The 23,742-nt window shown below is 40.2% G+C and overlaps 1 protein-coding gene across 1 annotated transcript in view; it reads right to left on the reverse strand.

Annotated features, from left to right (window-relative positions):
* Positions 1 to 2,198: 2,198 nt before the first annotated feature.
* The window catches only part of SLC30A8 (solute carrier family 30 (zinc transporter), member 8), a 31,408-nt gene continuing 9,864 nt past the window's right edge, over positions 2,199 to 23,742 (reverse strand). Inside the window, exons 3-8 of the mRNA XM_004679626.2 lie at positions 18,222 to 18,368; positions 14,439 to 14,592; positions 10,203 to 10,353; positions 7,895 to 8,000; positions 3,731 to 3,865; positions 2,199 to 2,360 (exon numbers count right to left, since the gene is read on the reverse strand). Of these exons, the coding sequence (XP_004679683.1) occupies positions 2,215 to 2,360; positions 3,731 to 3,865; positions 7,895 to 8,000; positions 10,203 to 10,353; positions 14,439 to 14,592; positions 18,222 to 18,368 (839 nt within the window). The 3' untranslated portion in view covers positions 2,199 to 2,214. The remainder of the gene's footprint in view (positions 2,361 to 3,730; positions 3,866 to 7,894; positions 8,001 to 10,202; positions 10,354 to 14,438; positions 14,593 to 18,221; positions 18,369 to 23,742) is intronic.

Genomic DNA, 23,742 nt, shown 5'->3' on the forward strand with positions numbered 1-23,742 from the left:
GGCAGATTCTTGTGCAGAGACATTACACATTGGCAGTGCTCCCTAGAACAGGATACGTTATGGAAGCATTATCAGCTTTTTACTTTTAAGCTCAGCAATTTATTCATCCCAGTCTTTGAAGAATGTAGACTCTTCATTTGCATGTACTTCTGAAATGACTGATTGACAATGCAGATTACTCGGTCAAAAGGAAACAGAAAAAAAATGGTTTGGAGAGAAAGCATAGATGGGCTTCTTAATGAAAGACACAGTTTTTAGCTCAGTTCTAACTTGCTTATCTCTGTTGCTTCAAGTCTTTCAAATCTCTTCATTCAGTACCTTCAAGCCACAAAGAACTTCACTCAATTCTTCAAATGCACCATGTGTTTCTTCAAGGTTTCCACTCATGCTTCTTGCTCCTACAATTCATTTAAATATCACCTATTTTTTTTTTTTTTGGTTCGGGTTTCAATTTGAATGTTTTTCTTCATCAAGAATCTCCACTGGCTTCCTGCCATTGAATCAGCCTATCTTCTTTCATACCAGTTGCCAGATTATTGTATATTCTTGGTGGTATTTATTGGTGAAATACCTATCTTTTCACAAAAGGGAAAGAGCTCCATGAGGGTGAGACCATATTAGCTTGGTTCATCAGTGCTCAAACCATAGCCTGTAGTTGAAAATATTTTTGGGTGGGAAATGAACTTGGACTTGGTGTAGCCAATATGGAAAGCAATCTGGACATTTCTCAAAAAATTAAAAATAGACACACCATATGATCCAGTCACTCCATTTCTGGATATTTATTTAAAGTCCACAAAAACACTAGTATGACAAGATATATGTAATACTGTTTTCATTATTGCATTATTTTCAATAGTCAAGACATTTAAACAACATAGGTGTCCATGAATTGACACTAGTCAGCTATTAAAACAAAAGATCAGATTATTTGCAAATAACAGAGTTGGATCTTGAAGGTATCATGCTAAGTGAAACAAATCTGATGAGAAAGAAAATTATATAAATTCATATGTGGAATATAAAGAAACAAAGCAAGAAAAAAATCTTGTGGGTGCAGAAAACAGATGCTGGGGAAAATGTCAGTTGGGGAGGTGGTTGATAGGAGTAAAGGATGTCAAGTGGATGATGACAGGCAAAATCTACAATTCTGGTGATGATAGGGTATAGTGTTTACAGTGCCAAGATACAATGCTCAACTCCCAAAGCTTATACAATGTTATAACCCAATGTTACCTCAAAGAAAATTTATTTTTAAAAAGAAACTTTTTTGAGTGCATGCATAAATGGTATTGGTTAAGTTATTCAACCTCTAAGAGTTTAATGTCTTTATCTGTACAATGAGAATATTGATTCCAGTTTCCCAGAGTTTTCATTACAATGAAAAGAAGTGACAACTCTAATTGGCTCAGGACAATAATTGGTGCTTCATAAATACTATGCAAGACCTGAGTTATCTTAATTCTTCATCTACACTATTTTTCATGTAACTTAAGTATTCTCCCTTTCAGTTCCTTCATTTTCATTTGCTATTATGTCATATGATAGAAAAACACAAAATGCAGCTATTTTACAATTTTTCAGATGTCCAGAACTTTTGAACAGAGAAGTAAAATATAATTTGGTATTTTCAGACAATATAATTTATAAGCAAGATGAAGAAGGTCTTCCTATCCCACTGAGTCAACCATAATGCTGATAGGCAAAAATCAAAAATTTTTGCATCAAATCTTATTAAGCTTAGTGAGAGAGACAAGTTCTAATGGGGTATTAAGCCTCCATATTTCTCTTACCCTGACTTGCTTTTCTTATTTTTCTTCTTCTGTGTTGGGAGAATTTCAAGACTCTTTTCCTTGTCACTGATTTCTGATGAGGCTTTCCTTTGCCCACTCATTCCTGTGATGTGTTTTTGAAAGGAAATTAACTTTTGTATTGCCTATGGTTACACTATAGCTGTTATCTCAGCCCCCATCAGGAATAGTCTATATATATATATACCTATAATTGAACACAGTGACTGATGAGTTTATAATCCAATTGATTGTTGACTGTAAATGCATCTTCATTCATGGTCGATAGAGCTAAATAAAGGATAAAATGTGCATGGTGCTGTATTATGAATTTCTCAGAACTGCTCCTTATTTCTTATGTTCTAGAAACTGCGGAGCAGCATATATGGCCTGTCAAATTTGGGAAGCTGACAGGGTAACAGCACTAGTCCCGGGGGTCTTCACAAAATAGGCAGTCAGGGTCCTGGTCGGCTGGAGATTCCATCTGAATGGTGAGCGAGTGCACCGTAAAGCTGTTGCTAAGGGCTTTAGCAATCTCTCGCCGAACAACCTGGCTGTCCTGGCTGGCTGCTGTTGATAAAGAACCGCAGTGAGATTGGCATTGATTGCACACACATGAGCAGCTGCTAAATCTCCAGTTTGAGTACTTTGTCTTTGACCTAGTGGTGTGGAGCACGAGCGGAGCACTCAGAAGGAACCAGGTTGGCTCTGACAAAGAGCCCCACTTATGCACACCAGGCAAAGAGAAATTCTAGTGTGGCCAAGCACCCCAGCATCCCATCACTATGGGAACTCACCCTACCTGCTGTTCCCTCAGGGGTCAACTCTCCTAGGAGCTGTGTGTAGAAGGAAAGAGAAGCTCCAGAGAAAGTCAAGGCATAACAATTTCATATTAAATCCTGCTCACCAGGCCCCAGAGACCAGGATGTTGCAGCCCTTCTATTTAATCAGAACTTACATCAAGGCCAGCGACAGGAACAGGAAGCATTTAGAGCTCCCCACAGACCTTTCTTAGAGCAGCAGCCCTGGCTGCCATCTTTTCTCTTGTCCTGAATGCTATCAGGAGGCTATAAAGTTCCCTCTGTAGTAAACAGATTGTTTACTGGATTCTTGCATTGCAGTGAAATATTGGTATAGTTGAGACTATAAATTCCCTGGAGCTAGATCTATGCCTCTCAGTGAAGATGAGGACTTCTGAGAAAGCACAATTCCCAAGTGAGCTCATGAGCCTTCCTGTGTCCTGCCTCTAAGTAATTTCTTGAGTTATAATTTAGCAGCCTGACAGCCTTGGCTCAAGCTGTCTTCTAAGGTCAAGAAGGACATCCTACTAACCATGTTCCCAGCCTTAGCACATGTCATGGACAAAATCACCTTTCACTTCAGAGAGGAAATTTTAGGGGAAAAAAACCCAAACCCTAAGAAATATCTCACATGGTTAGGTTGTAAAATTTGTAACCATCTAGTAAAGGCACCTCCATTTATTTCATTCAACTAACCCTCTCTTTTAGCTGGTCAGAACCTTACAGATGGGACCCGTATCTCCATTTTTCCATCTTCAGAGCCAGGCAAAGCATTTTATACATAAAAGGTTCTCTGTGAAGATTTACTGTTTAATTCATCCTTGTGGTTTTAGGGGTAGGGCACCAACTCAAAACAGGTGAAGCCTAATTTCAGAATCTAAGTCTTGGAATTGCTGAACTTCCAATGTTCAGAATCGAAGACTTTGTTCTTTCCTCTGTACTTGACTCAAGGGATATCATATCGCTGTTTCTATGACAACACTTATAAGAGGTTTTCCAAGGTCCTTGGGAAGACAAAACATTTTGTAGTTGTTCTGATGGACAACAGACAATAAAGGCAGTTCTGCAAAAGGAGGAAAATTACTGACTTCACAGGACAAGGACTAAATTTTGTCCAGAGTGTTTACAAAACTCACTGACCTGCAGCAACATGAACTGAAAGAATTATTTGGTTCATTGTGAGAGACCAGATGTGCAAGCTGTGTACAGACAGCACTCCATCCACCGCTAGGATGAGCTCTTTCACGCCACTGTAATTCAGGTTCTTTGGCACACCTGACAAGAGAGGAGAGCAGGAGGTTAGTGCTACCCAATAACACAGCTCCATAAGATGGTTAAGTGGGGCTTCAGAGGCCTCAGCAAAATACCACATTCTCTCCTCTGTACTGGTTTCTTGAAATGTTTCCAAATCAGAGTTACCTGCCTGTTTCAAAGGGCTGAGCGTCAAGCAGACAAAGAATCCTTCCAGAGTTTACTGTGTGATAACCAAACAATAATCACGCTTTGATTTCGGGGTTATTATTAAACTAGGGTATTATTAAACCAATTGTGCTGTTCTCAATATGTTCATATATATTCTGGAAAGCAAAAGGCAATGAATCTAATCATCTTGGGTTTGCATTCTGGCTACAACAATTGTGAATTTACCCAAATTGTGAGACTTCTCTGATCTCTGTGTATTAGTAAAATAGGAGTGATACAATCAATGTGTAGTTCACAGAGTTCTTGGAGGAGTAAATCAGATCATCAATGCCCTTTGTAAATGGCCATACTATGCAAATGTTAGCCATCCAGTGGTCACTTAGTGAACAGGGGATCCTGACATTGTAATAATGAATAATGAATAATCCTCGTTCATTGGTTTATAACATTTCCATTGTGGTAGTTACATCAGTCAGGGTTCAGTGTCAGGGTCCCAGAATGTAATAGTTTGACTGTCATCCTTCTTTGTAAAGGAAGGTGTGGGGCACACAGGAATCAGCCCTTCTTTGGGACAGAAGGACCTGCAGTGTCCTTAGCCTGTAAAGAGAAGGCTAAAGAAATAGGAACACTTTTTAAGTAAGGAATGTCATATAGAAGACGAGAGGAAATGAATGTGTGAGTATGCTTGCTTTGGTTAGCTTTGGTTAGTAGAGAGAAATCACCTCAATGTTTAATTAGAATGATAAAAGATAACAGTTCTACATAGGAATTTTAAAAAATCAACTCAACCAGCACAACAGTGGAGTAGCTATTGACATATAGGTAAATCCCTCTCATCCTAAGAAGATGTTGTAGAAGAGATTTCTAAACATGACTACCTGTTAGCCTCTACTTCAATTATATTGAAATATATATAATGGAAGCATCTGATACATTTATTAAAAATAAATACATTTCAGATCCATCCCAGTGCTCCTGAAAATTGGTGGGGATATGCTACCGATAGACTTTCTGAGTGGTTCTCAATCTTAGAAACATTAGTATCACTGCAGAGAATTTAGAAATCCCAATGACTCGCTTAAATCCAAGATCAATTAAATCTGATGCTGGGGCCAAGAGTCAGCCTTAGTGTCGCCATAGTTTTGTTGGTGATGTTGACCCACACTGTTGAGAAACATTGCACTGACATTTCCAAGTCACTGGGATACAGAGATTCTCAGGTTTGGCTGCATGTTAGGAAATATCAAAGTCAGCCCTCACCTAAGTCAATTAAATCAGAATCTCTGTATATGGAACCTGGGCTTACACGTTGTTAAAAGCTTCCCGGAGGAGCAAATAGATGAGAATCACTTACTTAAAGGAATGGAGAATCTTCCTCCTGGGGATTCCCTTTATGAGCCTAACTTACAATTCTCTGTAGTTGTTTACTTTAATTTCACTTCATATGTCAATATATTGTTTCATGAAGGTAACACGGTGCTAATCAGCATGTTCTTTTACTCTATGAACTGAAAAAGGCTCCGTGCTATAAACAAACTAAAGGAGTTCTTGGCTCAGCTTAATCATCAAGCATGCGTGGGGTCATGGATGAAATTATTATATTGCAATCACTGTAATAATAACACACCTTTATTGAGAACCTACCCTATGCCTAAGTTTGTGCTAAGCATTTTATTTATAATGATTATGCCATCTAGTAATTACAAGAACTCTATGAGTTACTTTTCAATGCTACAACTCCTATTTAACTTGGGGAGAGGAAAGTGGGAGGTAGCAGGTCAAGAAGCATCGTAAAGACCATATAGACAAGTGGCTGAGCCAAAAGTGTGAAGTTCTAAAGTCTGTCCTCTGAGTATCACTAGTTCTGTGAAGGCTAGATTCCAAGTATTACAGCCCGATTGTGCTCAACATCTGTCATCTTTGGGGAGTTATAATTGACTTTGAAACACCTGTGGTCATTCATCCAGGATCCTCGAGATGAAATCATAAACCCACTAACCTTTCCTTTCATGCCTTGCTTATCTCTCTTATGTAGAACACAAGTTCATCTTAGCTTAGTCTAGAAAATAATGTTGACAAGTAAAGAAATATGCTCCCACTGGCCTCAATGCTCCATCAATATTAGGAAACATTTTTCCTGAAGGAAGGCTGCAGAGATATTAATGCATTCCGAAAATACTCAAGTTAATGTCAAAAAGTAATTTCTCAGATATACAGGTACATGTAAAAAACACCATCACTCATAATTATAAAACTACACATGGATTCAATAATATATAGTGTACCTGTCAATTTAGGAAAGAATTAACAGATGGTGCTCAATGATTATGAGAATGTGAGGGAATGCACAATTTCTTGCCTTGGATGGGAAATAAATTGTTATGGAATCTTTGATAGAGTTAATATTTACCAAATTTTAGAATACTGAAAAAGGCTCCATGTTACAAGTATTCTTTTATGCTGATGTAATTTGAAAACTGGGGTTAAAAATGAAGCATCTTTCAGAGATGAGTTTCTTTCCTGTCTCAACAATTAGCTGCACTTTTCCTTAAATGAAATAATAGTCTTCAGAGAGGAGCTATGCTGAGAGAAAAAAAAATGGAATACAGTTATCTCAAATTGTGTATCGATTTGTCTTTTATGCCCCCCTTTAGGTCAATAACTTCCATAATAGCAACAACAGCTGCAGCTCAGCATTAGGCCCTCAAGAAAGGAAGCGGTGCATCTGTGATTTGACAAACCAAATATTGTCACCCCGAGAGCAGGTAAGTTTGCTTATTACTCAGTGACGTTGGACTCCATTTTCTGTTTCGCTGTCACCAACACTGTCATCAGCCATAGAGCCCAAGAGGGGCGAGCCCTTACACATATGTCCCAGTGACCATCAGGGAAAAGTGAGGGTCCCCCCTGGTGGCACAACAGGTTAATGTGCAGTACTATGAAGCTATCGCAGCCACTGAAGCATGAGTTCGATCCTGGGCCAGGGACGTAACCCACATGGCATGGCAGACCTCTCCTGACCCGTCCACTGCTCCCCTCATCAGTGCATTTCAGTCTATCTGACTGTTCTGCTGCCCACTCTGTCTATGGTGAATCCTTTCACCCACCACACCTCTGGCCTGTACCCCAGTTCTATATGCATTAATAAATAAATATTTAAAAAAAAATAAAAAGGAAACCAACCACCCCTGAGACTGTGCCTCCTTTGCATGAAAACATGCTGGATGAAGAAGAAAAGTTTAGCCAGTGTCTGGATACTTGGGTACATCTGAGTGTTTGCTGGAATCAACCCTCTAGTTCCGACTGAATCTTCTAGTTGATGTTCCTAGTGCTCTCATCATGGAATCCCTTAGATGGTATGAAAAGACGAGCGCGGTGGTTCTCAAAGTGTGGTTCCCCGGACAACAGGATCAGCCTCTTATTAGAAATACACATTCACAGGACTCACTCTAGACTTGCAGATTCAGTAACTGGGTAAACTCAGCAATCTGTGTTTTAGCAAATGCTGCAATTTCTGCAGTTTATCTTAGGTCTTTTGTATCTAATTAAAGATAAATTCATAGTTATTTTATATTTTTATCTTATTTTATATTTTTATGTTATTTTAATTTTTTTTACTCTCAATTTCTATCTTCAGTGTTTGTGTGTATTGTTTTTGCACTGTGCCATATCTTTTAGTAATTACCAGAGCAAAACAGATACCAATTCTTTTTAGTTGTTCCTATAAGAGCAAAAGCACAATATTTGTTTTCCCAAAAATCCTTAATCTGTCCACATTTTCTCTATAGTGCCACTGAACAATGAGCATACTTTGAGTCATTCCCTTTTATGATTATAGGAAAGAAAAAAAAAGGATCATCATCATAATAATATCACTCCTACCTGCCATGAATATGATGGAGAGGTCCTTTAAGATAGTGATGGTACTGGCCAAAACCAGGATGGAAAAAACAAACGTACAAATTGGGTCAGCCATTTTGTAGTCTGGCTAGAAAAGATAGGGACTTTGGTTAACTAAACTCACATCTCCCATGCAGAAATTCTAATTTATCAAATAAATAATTTCCCAAGGTCTTTGCCTCTCTATCTCCACCCCTCAACCCCCATATTTGACATCCAACTCAGAGGCAAAACTTCCTGGAAACTCAATGCTTCCTTTCAGCTTTCTGACTGTAGAAGGGAGAACATGGGTCCTGCTCTCTCTGGGACTTAGGAAGCAAAGGAATAATATCCCCCATTGTTTGCTAGAGAGAACTCAGTTGACATCTCTCACAGGAATAGAAATGTAGAGTGAGAGATGAAATGTGTGCAAATTTTCACAAGAATCAATGAACTTTTGAACTTAGGCATGATGAAAAAGGGCACTGTGCCTGAAGAAAGGGGACGTTAAGTGTTCCTCACTTAATGAGGTGCAGTGGCAGGTGGCCAGGTGAAGCTATACAACATGGAAGGCAGGCGGATTGAGGAGAGAGAAGAAAAAGGCAAAGCTCTTGTTCCCATAGTCAGACTTGCACCCTGGTACTGAGAAGGAGCCCTATGGAGGAAAGACGTGTAGAGACACTTGGAAAAGCTATGTGAGGAGACTGACGTGTGGCCATTATCTTGATCTGTACTTTGATTTTCCTACTTTGGTCCCTGGTCCTTCGTTTTCTTCCTATCGGACGAAGGTCTTTCAGGCCTTGGTAGACCTGCTTCAGGCCAACACTGTTTGGCTGTGCATTTGCCGTGAGGAGATGAGTTGTTTGTGTGTCATATTGGGAAACTATTCCTTAATCTCTTCTCTGTCTATGCACACTAATTCTTTAAAGATGTTTCACACTAAGCATCTGGTTTATCTTTGAGTATACATATGGTGGGACCTCTTAGAGTATACAAGCTTGAGGGTCCTGGGGGAGTCCCCTTGTTTTCATCTAATAGTTACATATAACCAAATCCTGGTGAACTTTGGTCATGGCACATGGGATTGTTTAATTTTTTTCCTCCAAGTAAGACACACTCCTAAGGCAGACAGTTTTGATAAAATCCCAAAAGCATAAACTGAGGCCTCATTCTTGCTCTGTTTCTCTCCTTCACCCCAAATGGAGCTTTTAACTTCAGGGTGAAATACCTTCTTCCCTCAGTTTTTGCCACAGAAAAGCCCATGCCTAGCTACCCTAATAACTCTACTTCTTGCTTGTATTTTATATATGTAGGGTAGAAACAAGACTTCAAACCAACATTTGTAAGTGGATTCTCAAACTCCACTAATCCTTCCAGTTTTGAACACTTAGACTTAAAATTTTAGTGAGCATCTTGTTCAACAGAATTTGGATATGTCTTGGAACGTTTTATTTACAAGTTTTCATTTTTCAGTGAGGTAATAAAGATTCCCTGCTAACTGGACAATCACAATATAAACAGCCAGAGATGAATTCTCTCCATTAACCCCCAACCTTTCAACTGAGGCCACCTCTGTAAGTTCTTAGTATCACCAAATAAATATTTATAACAAATATTTCTTGTTTATGGTCAGAGGTTCATCCAGAATCCATTTCCACTTTCCATTATCACCCTGGCATTTAGAGGTGTTACCTCATCTTCCACCTCCAACCCCGATTTGTGGGTGATACTGAGAAATTAGTTACTCTACCCTTCCCCAGCCAAGCAGCAGGTACAATTAACTCAGTTGAACTCCATTTCCCAGAAAAGTGACTTTTCAGCAGAGTGAAAAGAATAGAGAAAAAATTAGTAAGATTGCAGTCATTTCAGTATAGTGACTGGGGCAGATATTGGAGAGTGTTTCTGAAATCTATAACTGAAAAGGTGTCCTTCTTTCAACCTTTATTCTGTCCAGGGATAACTGCAGTAAATTTCAGGCAATGAATCTACTTCTTGCTTAAAGTGACCTAGAGATCTCTTTGTTGTTTATAACCCAAGAACTCTAAGGTATTTGTGATTCTATTGCTGTCCATTTTGATATCATGACTAAAAGAACTACTTTCTTGAAAGACCAGCAGCTCTTTCACTAAAGACAGAGCTATAGGAATTTGGAAGCTCTAAGGTTTCAGACATTGGGTGATTGTTTATGCAGAGTAGTTTGTATAGGCAGACATAGTCTGTCCACCCTCATTTAAGTTAGTTTGGAGAGTCAGCTTATATAGTGTCTAACCTATGAAATTGCTGTGGTGGTAGGAAGTGCAAACATACTTACCTTCAAATAGATAATAAGGGCACTGATCAGCACACTGATACTCTGAAATAGGTCCCCAAGGGCGTGCACAAAGGCCGCTCTCACACTGGCATTCACTTGCACTTCCTTGTGAGTGTGTCCAGAGTGTCTCTGGTGCAAAATCACACTTAGTCTGAAAGACAACAAAGTCCTTGGTACGCCTGAGATGAAGTCTTAAAAACATAAGCAAGAATGGAGGAGTTAACCAGAGCATGTGTTATCCAGAGTGCCACAGTTCAAATGCCAATGGCTTAAAAGGTGCTATTTTGCATGAAATTCTAACATAAGATTTTTAATTTAGAATCATAAAATTGAAACATTCTTCATAATATCTAAAATTTTGATCATAAAATTAATTTTTTTCCCAAGGACAGACCACAAAGATTCAGTTTTTTTCATTCCTCTACCTAACACTACTGTTTCATGTTAAAGCTAGAGAGTATCACTTAAAGGAAAAACAAAGATTTGACAATAAGGATGGGAAATAACATTTTTAGGATCTACTAACTATCAGCCACCATACTAGGCTTTAAGAATTGAACTTCATCATGATGGGATTTTTCAATCTTTCCTTTTCTTTAATTTCATTCATTTCCATGAGAATTTGAAAGCTGCATAATTCATAATTTCCTAAGGGCCACAGACAAGAGTGTTATATATGTAGCTATTTACCAAGAGAATGGAATATATTAATGTATTATAAATATTTAAATATCCTGGAACAGACAGTAGGGGAAAAAACTTATTGTTTAATATCACACCTCCCAGTCTATTTGCAAGTAAAGTATATGCTAAATCTCAGGTCCTCAGTGCAAAGTGGGATGACTGCTACCCACCAAAATTTGATCATAACAGAATGCACCATTTTCAGATGATCAGTATTTAGGCATGAATTAATCTTCAGTTAAGAGTTTAAGTTTCATTAGAAAGCCTGGGATGGCTGGCAGTTAAGAGACTCTAGACCTGTCATGTACGCACATCACGTAGTCATTCATCCTTATTTCATTTAAAAAAAAATCTTACTTAGGGACTCTTGTAGGTAAAGCACAGTTAAATGCTTGTAGCATAAAAGTGAGTTAAAACAAACATGACTTCTCTTCTGTGTGACTTTAAGGGTGATGGAAAAGGCAGAGATTTAAAACACACACACAACGTAAGTGGAAAATTCAAATTCTAACGTCTTGGTGCTGTGGGATAGGGCAACAGAAGAGCCTTATTTCATTAGTGAGATGAAATAATTGAGCAGGATTTGAAAAATTAGGTTAAAATTAAAAGGGCTAGGTAAGGAGGGAATATTTTAGATAAAACTGAGCATGTAAATGCCTTAAGGCGATAATTTTTATTCTAGATTCCTTTTGCAAATTCTGTTACAACTTCCCATCCTGATTTTTGGTCCCCAAGGAATAGATTCATTCCCAAATTACTGTTCTGCTATTCCTGTATTCAGACCAGATAGCACGTAGCAGCACTTGAAACCTATAATAGAATATATTGTACTTAAAGTCTTTATCCATAAATAGCTACCTACTTGCATGGAAAAGTCAATGCTTTTCAATTCCCTTGTCTTTATAAGTATTAACAATAGCTGCAATTCAGGTCAAAGTTCATAAGCAGTTGCAGTAAAAAGCAAATTTGGACGATATCTCTTTAGAAAGTCAGACTCAATCATGAGGTCCCAGATTTATGTGGTGGTTTTCTAGGAGTTTCCTTCATCTTCATGAAGCATGGAACAACCTATGAGACATATGGCTCTGGAGAACCCCCCCCCCATTTCTACTCATCTTGCTGCCCTGTGCACTTAGTGTTCTCATGCAAAGAGGATGTTCTTGACCCCAGACCCCAGCAGCGAGTTCTGGCTGTTCATCTCCTAGTAGTGATAGATTTGCATTGATCTGCCCCATTTCTTGCTCAGTGCCAATGTGAAACACATTTTCAAGTTAACCACTGAAAGCAAGAATCTAGTCAGTGATAGCAAGTCAAATATTACTCTTCCAATTTGATTAGCTCAGAGATTTAGAGTAGTTAATCGTTCGCAGAGGGGTGGAAAAACTGCAGCAAATACTAGGTACTGGGTGTAAGAATGACCTACGGGCCCTCTCTGGTGGTGCAACGGGTTACAGCACAGCATTAAGAAGCTAAGGCCATTTCTGCATGAGTTCTATTCCCACCTGCCCCGGACGTGACCACATGACGTGGCAGACCTCTCCTGACCTGCCCACTGCTCCCCTCAGCAGTGTACGTCATTGATCTGCCTGTTCTGCTCCCCGCTCTGTCTCTGGTGAAGCCTCTCACCACCCCTGAGCCTCTGGCCTGTACCCCAGTTCTGTATGTACAAATAAATAAATCTTTAAAAAAAGAAGAAGAAGAAGAATGACCTATGGAGAACTGTCCAAGTGGACATGCTCAGATTTCCCTCTCATTCCAAAGTTCCCATTGTGCTCTCTTAAAAAACCATGGGTTAAGGGCCTCCCTGGTATCACAGGAGTTAAAACTATTGCCAGCCAGTTAAAACTATTGCCAGTCACTGTATGAGTTTGATCCCAGTCAGGGATCTGACCCAGCTGGCACAGCAGGCCTCTCCTGTCTTGCTGATCCCTCAACAGTGTATTTCATAGATCCACTTGTTCTGTTCCACTCTCTGTCTCTGGTGGATTCTCTCCTCTCCCCCTCTTTCACCACATCTTTGACCCAGGCTCCAGGTTTTATATGCATAAAAATATAAAATAAATCTTAAAAAAATATAAAACCACAGCTTAAAAATGCTATTCTCCTCTCTCTTCCTTCTTCACTTTCAAGTATCAGCCTACATGATACTATGTATCATGGTGCATTGTAAGATGGGTGGATGATGGACAGCATGACTTTCCTATTGCTGCTATACCACAGAATATTCATAGCTTAGAACAATATAAGTTTATTTCTTATGTGTCTGAAATTCAGACAGCTAAATTATGTCTGAAGGACTATATTCTCTCTGAAGGGTCTAGTGAAGAATTTGTTTCCTCACGTTTTCCAGCTTCCAGAAGTTCCTTGGTGCCAAGCTCACTCCTCCATCTTTAAGATCAGCAGTGTAGCATCTGTTCTCATCTCTGGCTTCATGTCTCCCTCTTCTAAGGACCCATTTGGTTGTGTTTCACTAACCTACAGACTCCAGCATAATCGCCCTATCTCAAGTCACCCTGAACTTAATCACATTTGCAAAGTTCATTTTGCAGGTAGATTAATATATTCAGCAGTTACAAGGATTGGAATGTGATGATCTTGGTGGAGCCATTATTCATCTATCACAGATGAGAGAAAGAGAGAGAGAGAGAGAAGTCGGTAGGTAGACAGATAGAAATAGAGTTTTAAAGGACAGTGGCCCAGAAGCAGGCTGTCAAATAGGAAGAAACAAGTCAACCCTCAGAGATCAAAGCCCAGGCTTTAAAACTCAACTCTTATAGACAACTAAGTAGTTTTTTTTTTTTTTGAAAGAAAGTCCAGTATGGCAATGACTACATGTCCAGTAATACATGATCACTCATAAAGTGGTTTAAGATGAGCTGAATAAGACAGTGGAACAACAGGTGGGAACAGCTCCAAGAACAGTTTTGACTAACACAGGAAGACTTTTCATGTTACCTCAGTGACACAAAGATAAGATAAAATGCTTGAAGGGAATGACTTCCATTATTAGTTCTGGTAAAATATATAAAAGTAATGTCCATTCCATGGAGACTGAAATATATGTTTTAAGTTCCTTTCCAGCCCAGTTCTCTGGGAACCCATAATCTCTTCGTGATAGAAAATTTGGGGTAGGACACATCATGTGGAATGATCAAGATGCATGACAGAAGAATGTCCAGCAGCTAAATTCTGGATGTGGTGGATCTAGATGAACATCCTGTTCTACGCTAATTGTCAATTTGCATAGTCTCTCTGACCTTTGATTTGCTCATCTGTAAAGAAGCATTGTGAACATTAACCTTGGTAATATATACCAACATTTTCTAGGACAGTCTCTAGTTGATAGGAAGCATTCAAAATGAGACCTATTTGAAGGTGACATTAAAACACTTTTTGGTTGAAACTAGCACATCCACCCTTATTTTTAGTCTTACAAGCTCTTTGAGCACTCTGACACATCGCTAGCCTCTTCACAAGTGGAAGGATTAAAGTCAAAATGGTCCAGACAGGATTAAAGTTAAGTCCCCTTGGGTAGTTTGTAGGGTCACTTACATGATATTGGCCACCACTGCGCAGCCTGACACGATGATCATCACTGTTGCCTGGATCTGGTAGTTGGGGTACAGCAGGCGTTCACATGCCAGGTATACCAGCACACCAGTCACCACCCAAACGCACAGGACAGACAGCAGGGCACCGAGGATCTCTAGAGAGATGAGCACAGACAACCCATATACAACGAATTCATGAATCACTTCACCTCTCTGGAGTCATAGCACATTAATTTGCTTCCCCCAGATTAAAAAGAGAGAGCGAGAGATTAGGAACTCGTTCACTCAGTAATTTACAAAGCAAAAGTATGGGTGGATTTTAGCACTAAGATGAGACACTTTAATGTTGCATTCATAAAACACCAGCCTCTGAGTTCATTATGCTCATATTACTAATTTCCAGAAAAAAAATTTAAAGTTTATTAATTGCTGTCTGCCTTGGCTGTTTTCCTTGGAATTTTAGTTTAAACAGGTGTTAAAATGATTGAAACTTATTAGGAGATGAAATAACGAGACATAAAGTAAAATGTGTTTAGAGACTCTTAATTTCACCATAAAATATTTACAACTTGCTTGTATCAGTACCTTCTGTGGAATAAAATAGTAGAAGACTTCAGACAGCACTTGATGAAAATGGCCTTCCTTTGCCAATCCAACATTATAAACACACTCAGGTCTATCAACTCTCTAACTGAATTTTAAGAGCAACAACAAGGAAAAGCAGTGTCAGTAGGAGACACTGTGTTAATATTTAAAGGCAAAATAGTGTTTAATCTGCCCATTGAGTATATTCTCTCACTTAATAGTTCCTTGATACTTGCTCGTCTTGAAATCAGCTTTGTAGGTCTATGGCACAGCCCATAATACTGACTTTTGCCTCCATAAAGTTGAGCTATGGAAGGTGTTCATTCCCAGCTCCAGTGTGAAGCAGTTGTTTCCCAGACCAACCATTTTCATTCAACCTGCATACTTTTTGCTATGTCCACACACCAGCTATCTTAAAAGACAATTCACTTCTCACACTCAGCTTCTTCCTAAACAATGTTATTAACGAAGCTGTGTGTCGGATGTGCTTGTTGATTTTTCTAGGACATTTTAGAGTATGTCATGTTATGTTAATATGTCTAGTACATATTAGGATATGTTATTGTCCATGTGACACACTATTATCTGATTTGCAACACTGGTGCATTTCACTATGGGAAACAATGGGAGACGTTTAGGGCATGAACCCAAGTTCCAGGCACATATGGTTTGCCAGTTACTGGCTGTGTGATTTTAGACAAATAACTTTACCCGATGAGTTTCCTTATCTGTAAAATAAGTATAATAAACAATATATATCTAACAGGTGGCATATGGTGGAGGAGTTATGTGCCCCCCAAATCCATGTGTTGAAGTACAAACCCTCAATATCTCAGATGATGACCCTGTTGGGAATAGGATTGTCTTGGCTAATATAATTTGTTGTGATAAAATGAAGTCACAATGGAATCGGTTGGATCTGTAATCCAGTATGAATGGTACTGTTTCTGAAAGAGTGCCATAGCCCTGCACACAGAAGGATGCTATGTAAAGATGAAAAGCAGGGCAAGAAGTGCTGAAGACCGACAGCAAACCACCCCAAGTAGGTGAGAGCTGTGGAGGTGATTTCTGCTCACAGACCTCAGAAGAAACAGCCCTGACATTCCATGAACTTGTTTATCAATCTCCTAAGACTCTGAGACAATAAGCTTCTGTTGTTTAGGCCCCCAGGTCTCTATCACTTTGCTATAGAATATGTAGGAAACTAATATCCTATGCTGCAAATCCCCCTAGGAATGTTTATCCTTTTATCAATCTAACTAGGTTATTTAAAATGTCCCTTTGCAGATTTTGTGGATTAGGTCCAAAAATGTTGAGCCAGACAAAGAGACTGGGTATGAAATCTCCTCACAAGGACCCAGATCAGTGCGTGCATGTCCAGCTGTAGACCTGTGGAGGGGTGGCAAGACAAGTGTTAGGAGGGGAAAAACCAAACACGGTGCACCAGAAGACAGGCAAAGGATCTAGCATAGCACAAAGCCCAGAGTCAAGAATTGAGCAGTAACCACTTACAAAAGCCGCCACGATAAATGCTGTCAGGACTGCTCAGAAAGCTGTGATTAGAGCAGTTGGCCAATCAGCCTGGGGTCTGCAAGCTCGCCTAGGTGCCACAGCACTGCTGCCTGAGGTGGGCCCCACCCATGACATGGGTCTACTGTAATTTAAGCTAAGTCAAACTGAAAGTTTGGTATTACAGTAGCACTAACCACAATTAGAGCACTTAGCTGCCCCCTTAATGCTACATTTTAGAACATTTCCCTCAAAGCTGAGCCCCAAGACCAGAATAAGAGAGTCTGGGCAGTGTTCCAAATTCTCAGCCCTCCCTATGTTTATAAAGCATCCTGTATTTATGAAACTACTTTGGCCAAAGGCACCAGAAAGGGGAATGTATGTGTTAACATTTATATGGAGAAATGATGGCTGCTCTCAGCCAGAGGTATATGTTTTTCAAGCAGAGATCTGAAGGCACCTTCCGCTCACATGGTCACAAATTCTTTCTATTGTTTATTGCCTCATCTCTCTTTAAGCATTGAAATAAAAATGATTTAAATCAGCCACAAAATGAACTGTTTGGTATAAAATTAGAACTTCCTATCAATCTCACCCTAAAACCCCCAGTCCACACTTGTTGACCCATGAGGTGTGGCCTGTGTCTAGCGGCGACTTTAGCTGAAGGTTGACTCTGTGAGCCTGTGCCATTTTGCCTGCCCTCTCTCCCAGTGTGAAAACCTAGAGTTGTGGCTATTGGTTCACATTTGCTCAAAGAGAAGAGGAGCAGCAGTGTGTTGGGAACACTGGTGGAAATAAACCAAAGTAAGCATTCACCAGCAAAGAAACCCCCATGATCAGGGTTAAGCAAGAGCCAGGCGAGGGTGAGAAATGACTCAGTAAAAGACTCAGTTCTGGCCCTTCCTGGAGGCGCAGTGAGTTAAAGCACAGCAGTAAGAAGCTAAAAGCCACTTCAGCATGAGTTCAATCTCCACCCGGGAAGTGACCCACCTGGTGCAGCAGACCTCTCCTGACCCGCCTGCTGCTCCCCTCAGCAGTGTACTTCATCAGTCAGTCTGTTCTGCTCCCCACTCTGTCTCTGGTGAATCTTCTCACCGTCCCTGCACCTCTAGCCTATACCCCAGTTCTGTGTATATAAATAAATCTTTAAAAAAAATAAAGGCCCAGTTCTAAGAAAAGAGAAAACATAAAACTTCATTCCCTTTCTTTGTGGTTGTTGATGACTGAGCAAGATGTTCAGCTGAGTGCTTGCTGAGTGGCTAGAGCTGAGTGTGAGCAGGCAAGTTCATCTTCTATTCCCAAGGCCTCTGAGAATCTCTCTGATCTCAGCAACTGCCTTGGGCTCTCTGTTTATTTTGCAAATTGGCACAGGCTTGATCCCATTGACTGTCCCAGATACAGAGTGGTCAAATGAATCTTGTGCCTGTTACTATAAGCTGAGATGCTCAGGCTGGAGTGGAGGTTAGAGTGATGTGTTGTTGTGCCAGAGGAGGAGAGTACCACTAGTCTGGACATTCACTGAATTAATCCTGAGAACACACCTTCCCATGATCACTTCTATTCTCTCCCATGTGCCAGAGGGGACTCTAAGGAATTTTTGAACAAGGCTTTGCTGTGTTCCTTCCATAGTTAATTTTCACTTGCCTTTGTGGCTCTATTCTCCTATTAATGCTCAGTTGGTGAGTTGTACCTGCTCGGTGCCATCCAAAGGTCAGCCGCTTGGATGGGGGCTTTGATGACAGCCACAAGGAGAAGAGACTGAGCAGGAAACTCGTCAGGTCAATTAAGAGGTGGGCTGCGTCTGTGACGACAGCAAGACTCCCAGCAACGTGCCCACCTGGGGGTGCAGAATATTACAGGGGTTAGGGAAGTCCAGCATGCAGCTACATCCATATGCGTTCTAATCATATTTGGGAAGCTGCCTCAGGCTCACACAACTTTAGAAGAGAAAGTCTCGCTGTTGAGTCAATCTTCCTCTTCTCCCAATGTGACAAGAAATCAAGACCCAGATAGGGGGTAGCGTTGAAAAATACAGAAAATGAATTTCAAGAGACAGGCCATTCTGAGGGAAGCCAAGTAGAGAGACTAGAAACTATGGAACACACTTGGAGATCATCCTGATTAGACTGAGGCTGAAGGACTAAAAAGAGGAAAAACAAGAGAAGAGCAGGGCACCAGACTTTAGGGCTCTCCTGTGCCAGGCTGAGGGCCTGCACTTTGCCTGCAAACCAGGCGTGGCAATCTGGCCCACTGTTTGTTTTTGACTTTCCATTTCATCACCTGTTTTGCCACTTCCATCTGCTCTGCTAATTTCTGAGATCCTGTTATGAATAGTGGAATAGTGGGGAGCAGTAAGGCCAGGCGGGGACCTTGCAAAGGGATTATTGTATGCAGTAATCCAGTAAAGCCTAGGAAGAGAACTCAAGTCAAGACAGTTCCATCTTATTATTTTCCCCATTTTTTTTAATCCCTCTATTTCCATCTGGTTCTCCTTTGAGAAATCACCTCCAACTTCCCAAATAGAAACCAACGAAAACCTTGTTTTTATTTCCTGAACAGAGTTGTTGTTTAGGAGAAATACCCTTTATTGCTCTTACTTCGTCTTCTCAGCTTGTGCTGACTGCTCAATCCTCCCAGCAGCTGTTTATTGCCTTGCTTACTGCAAAGCAAAGGAGACTGTCAGTCATCAGCCCCTCCATCATCAGACTCACCTTGTCTTGACTAATGATTAAAGAAAATTGCATATATGGCTCGTAATTGCAATAATCCCCACAGACCGCTGGCTCTAGCTGAAGTTAATAACTGGTTTGTCAAAGTTTAATGGTCTGAAGCAAAGTAGTCCTCAAGCTTGTTACTGAGCTGTCAGTGCAAAAATCAGAATGATTCATTAGCCAAAAAGCAACATTTTGCTAACAAATCAGCTGTTCTTCCAATTATCCTGTAATGTTCCTCTAACTGCCAAACTTGGATCTGATAATAAAGCTGTGTTAATAATGCATTATTTCTTGCCCAGAGAATGACTACATGCAGATAAGCAGTGCTCACCACCTCAGCAGTAAATGATGGTGATGATTCCATGAGCTGGGCTCAAATTGTAGCTTAAATCAAGGAAATGAAACCTTACAGGGTTTCTTCAACAGGCTCAGCTGAGTCAGGCAGCAACTGAGAAAGAGAAAGGAGCTGGCTTCGGAAGAGCATGTTAATATGAAGGCCCGGGAACTGAGAATCATGTCGCAACCATCAGAGCCACTTAGGAGATCAATCCAGGACACTGTGGGTAATCATGCCGAGTCCCATGGAACAAACCATTTGCAAGAGGCAGTTTGCACCTGAATTTGCATTCGCTTCTAAGAGCATGGGGTACTATTGATAATTAATTCAATCAGCTAGTCAGTATTTACTGAGCCCTTACTGTGAACAGGGACAGAGTAAACAAAGATAAACAAAGTTAAATAGATCACAGTCCCTCTATTCAATGGCCTCATTGTCTAATGCTCATGGCAACCAAGAGATGCATTGCAGGCTAGGGGATCAGAAAGTCAGTCTGAGGGGAGCATTGAAGAACTTGCACAGAAGAAAGGATAAAAAAAAAATAAGGTAGAATGAAGTTGTTTCATTTTTTTTTTTCCAAGAAAAGATACAAGCAGGAACAAAAACAAAATGAAAGACCACAGCACCTTGGTGGGAAACCAGGAGGTATGGGATGTTGGAGCAATAATAGCAATGAGGCAGGACAGGTGGGTGGAGCAGACTCTTGATGCTTCGCTGAAGAATTAGTGTTATCCGATGAGCATAGGAAACTTTATGATTTGGAGGCATGAACATGTGACATGTTCATATCAGTATGAAGGGTGAAGTCTTTGTCAGCATTGCAGAGGCGACTTGAAAGCAGGAGAAGCTAAAGGTTAACACACAGACAGCTTTACTTTGCAGCAAGGGCAAAGGAGCTTATGTTCCAGCAGGGAGCAAGGCAGCAAGGATTGTATTGCTGAGTTACTCGGCAACGTCTAGGGTGCAATGAATTTGTAACCAGATAGGATGGGCATGGGAAGGACTGAGTTCTGGAAACAGACTTTACTTAGTGGTTGGGGGGGCAAAATGATCGTAGGAGAACTGGGGAGCCAGTGAACCTGGGTGCATATTTGTGACCAGTTCAGAGGTTGGTGTTAAGTACACCTGATGTTTTCCAGGGAGAACAGAGACACATGAACAGGACTGAGAAAAATAAATACCAGTATCAGCCTTGAGTCCCCTTACAGGACCAAATCATTGTTTCCTCTTGATTCATATTTTAAATGTTCCTGGACTTTTGAACAATATACTATATGTACTTCTGAATGTATCAAAAACTCATGGAGTTATTACGTAAAAAGTATTTACTTAAGCAAACACATTTTGCTTAGCCTTACTTTGATATTTCTTAAGATGTTAACATCAGGAACCTTCAAAATAAAAAGGCTAAGTAGCTAAAAACCCCTAGACTCCTTGGCTCTGGTACAAAATCAGTCACGTTATCATGAAAGCCTGTGGTTATGACATTGTTGCATCTGTCTGTTACTAGGAAGGATTTTTGCTCTGAGATCTTTACCACTCTGCCACGTCTGCTCCCAGCTCTGTATTCCTGCCTTGCCATCCGGGAGTTTCCTCCTTCTTTGCTTGGCTCTGAATAGCTCTGCTTCAAAAGTCCTGTCTCTGCCACTTGCAATTCCTTCTAGAGCTGGCCATATTAGACCTGAGCTCACCTTTCTGTTTTTCTGTGTCTGTGTATCTAATTTTTCACATAGAAATGTCTGTTTCCTTTTAAATGGAACTCCTCTTTGTGACTTCTCCAAAATCAGGGAAATTCACAAGCATGCAGAAAGAGTTCTCCAATTCAACAGGTTCAAAGATCCTTTAACAATAGACCAGGCCTGGGCCACAGAAGTAATGAGGGGTTGCTCTTTCAGGCTCCTCCACCTCAGAGAACTCTCTTATCTCTCTCTTAGACATCTCTCTATTCTCACCCTTCCTCAAAGTCCTTCTTAAGTCCTATAAATTCCTCATAAGGACTTTCCAAATTCCCAAAGATAATATGGGAATAATAGCTGCTCTTTTTTATAAGTGATGGCTTCAGGAAGGTGGCAAACCGTGGTTGGGTCTTGAATGATGGTTGAGACTGTGATAAAGATGGGGAAAGAAGAAAAGATTTTTCTATTCAAGTTAAAAAGGGCTAAGCAAAAGCTAGAGCAACTTTTAGGCACAGTGACTGTTTTGCACAGAATGAATGCATAGCTATAACAAAAGTGTTTTGTAGGAAAGTAGTTTAAAAAAACGGAGAGTATTTATGGCAGGAAGTTTAGAAAGCCAAAATAAATATTTTTCATTTTGTCTAGGATGCCAGAGCTCCCCAATATATTAATCTCTGCTCACTTGGGACAATTTATAGGGCCTGTCATAGAGGAAGTCCATAAAGCAGTGTCTTCCTGTTACAAGCATGCTTGTCAGTTTACGCCAATGCTCAGTAAACTTACATTGTGCTTGCCATGATGGGGGAATTCGTGAAGCAGACAAAGAGGAAGCACTGAAGAATTTTGAAGACAGAATTAGCATGATGAGAGTTATGTTTTAGGAAATCAATTCAATATCAATGCAGCTCAAATCCCAAGTGATTATCTGCCATTATTTATCTAATTCCATTACTGACAATACCACCTTTAGAACGCACAGACAATAATTATTAGGAATGAGAAGTAAAAGCAATTGACTTGCTCATTCCAGTCAATAGTTTCCCATTTCACTTCTAAAAATATGCCTTTGAAAAGCAAAATGACAGCTCATAAGGAAAAGTAGAAAGAGGAAGGTAAGTTTTGTGAATGGGAGAGCATTTCATTTCAGGAGAGTGATTACACCACGGGTGGTGAGAAGAGGTCTACACTCTGCATCAACATGGATTCAGGGAAAAGTAGAGGCAGAAAGTAGAGCGGAAAAAGCCAGTTTATGCATCTCCCTTGGCGTGGGATGGTGCCTGCACTTTGTAAGGCTACAACTTTCCAGAATATCACCTTCACATATTTCAAGTGGGTTCCATTTCTTAGATTTTCTATTTTGTCAATCTTTCATTTGAGCAATAGACTGTCATGTAGGTGTCCATAATCTATGAATTTCACTAATAACAAAGGACCTCCAAAGGGTATTTTCCTGATTAGAACTATATAGGTAGATACTTTGCAACTTCATCAAGCTAATAAGTCATTGCCTTCCACAGACTTACCCTGGCCCAAGAAATTACAATTATTTTTGTAAGCTTTGACTAGATGGTTGTTTACCAGCCCTGGATTTGCCTTGGAGTGGATAGGTTTAAACACATCTGTACTCTGTAAAAGCCACTCAAGTCTGACATGGAGGATACTAGATTCTATGCCTTGAAGAAACAAATTAATTCTGAGTGACAGCTGTTATAGTGATAATAATAACAATAATAATAGGTTAGCGTATTCAGTTTTTCTCTAGTCTCAGATTATTTTTAATGCAGCCCTCTTTGGGGACACTAAGTAGAAAATGAAGTCAAGATATTGGTAACAGCATAACATTAGCTACTGTAAATGGTCCTGCAGGATAGAGAGTTTCAGTTTTCCTTTGCATGAGCGTGTTTTGTGACTTTGGGTAGATTCCTAGGAGAACAGCAGGGATATGACAGATCCATTTCCAATGTTTTAAGGAAGCGATAAAGACAAACCTTAAAAGCTGACCTCAGGCCCTCCCTGGTGGCTCAGCGGGTTAAAGCACAGCATTGAGAAGCTAAAGCCACTTCCACATGAGTTCGATTCCCGCCTGCCCCGGAGGAGACCACATGGCGTGGCAGACCTCTCCTGACCCGCCCGCTGCTCCCCTCAGCAGTGTTCTGCTCCCCGCTCTGTCTTTGGTGAAGCCGCTCGCCGCCCCTGAGCCTCTGGCCTGTACCCCAGTTCTGTATGCACAAATCAATAAATCTTAAAAAAATTAAAAAAAAAAAAATGCTGACCTCAGATGAGGCATCCTGGAAGGGGGACGGTTGGGAAAGATGAAAAGTGGTGAGCAGGGAAAACCACAAGCGAGAATGGGTACTTTGGTGGTAGAACAATGATGAACACACTAAGGGGAAAATCACATAGCATCTAAAAATTAACAACAGCAATGTAAGAAAAAAGTACCATATTTAAATTTTTTAAGTGAAAATAATAAAAGGCCCTCCT

The sequence above is a fragment of the Condylura cristata genome, unplaced genomic scaffold, assembly GCF_000260355.1.
Source record: "Condylura cristata isolate star-nosed mole 26May11 unplaced genomic scaffold, ConCri1.0 scaffold00009, whole genome shotgun sequence".
In the NCBI taxonomy this organism is placed as follows: domain Eukaryota; kingdom Metazoa; phylum Chordata; class Mammalia; order Eulipotyphla; family Talpidae; genus Condylura; species Condylura cristata.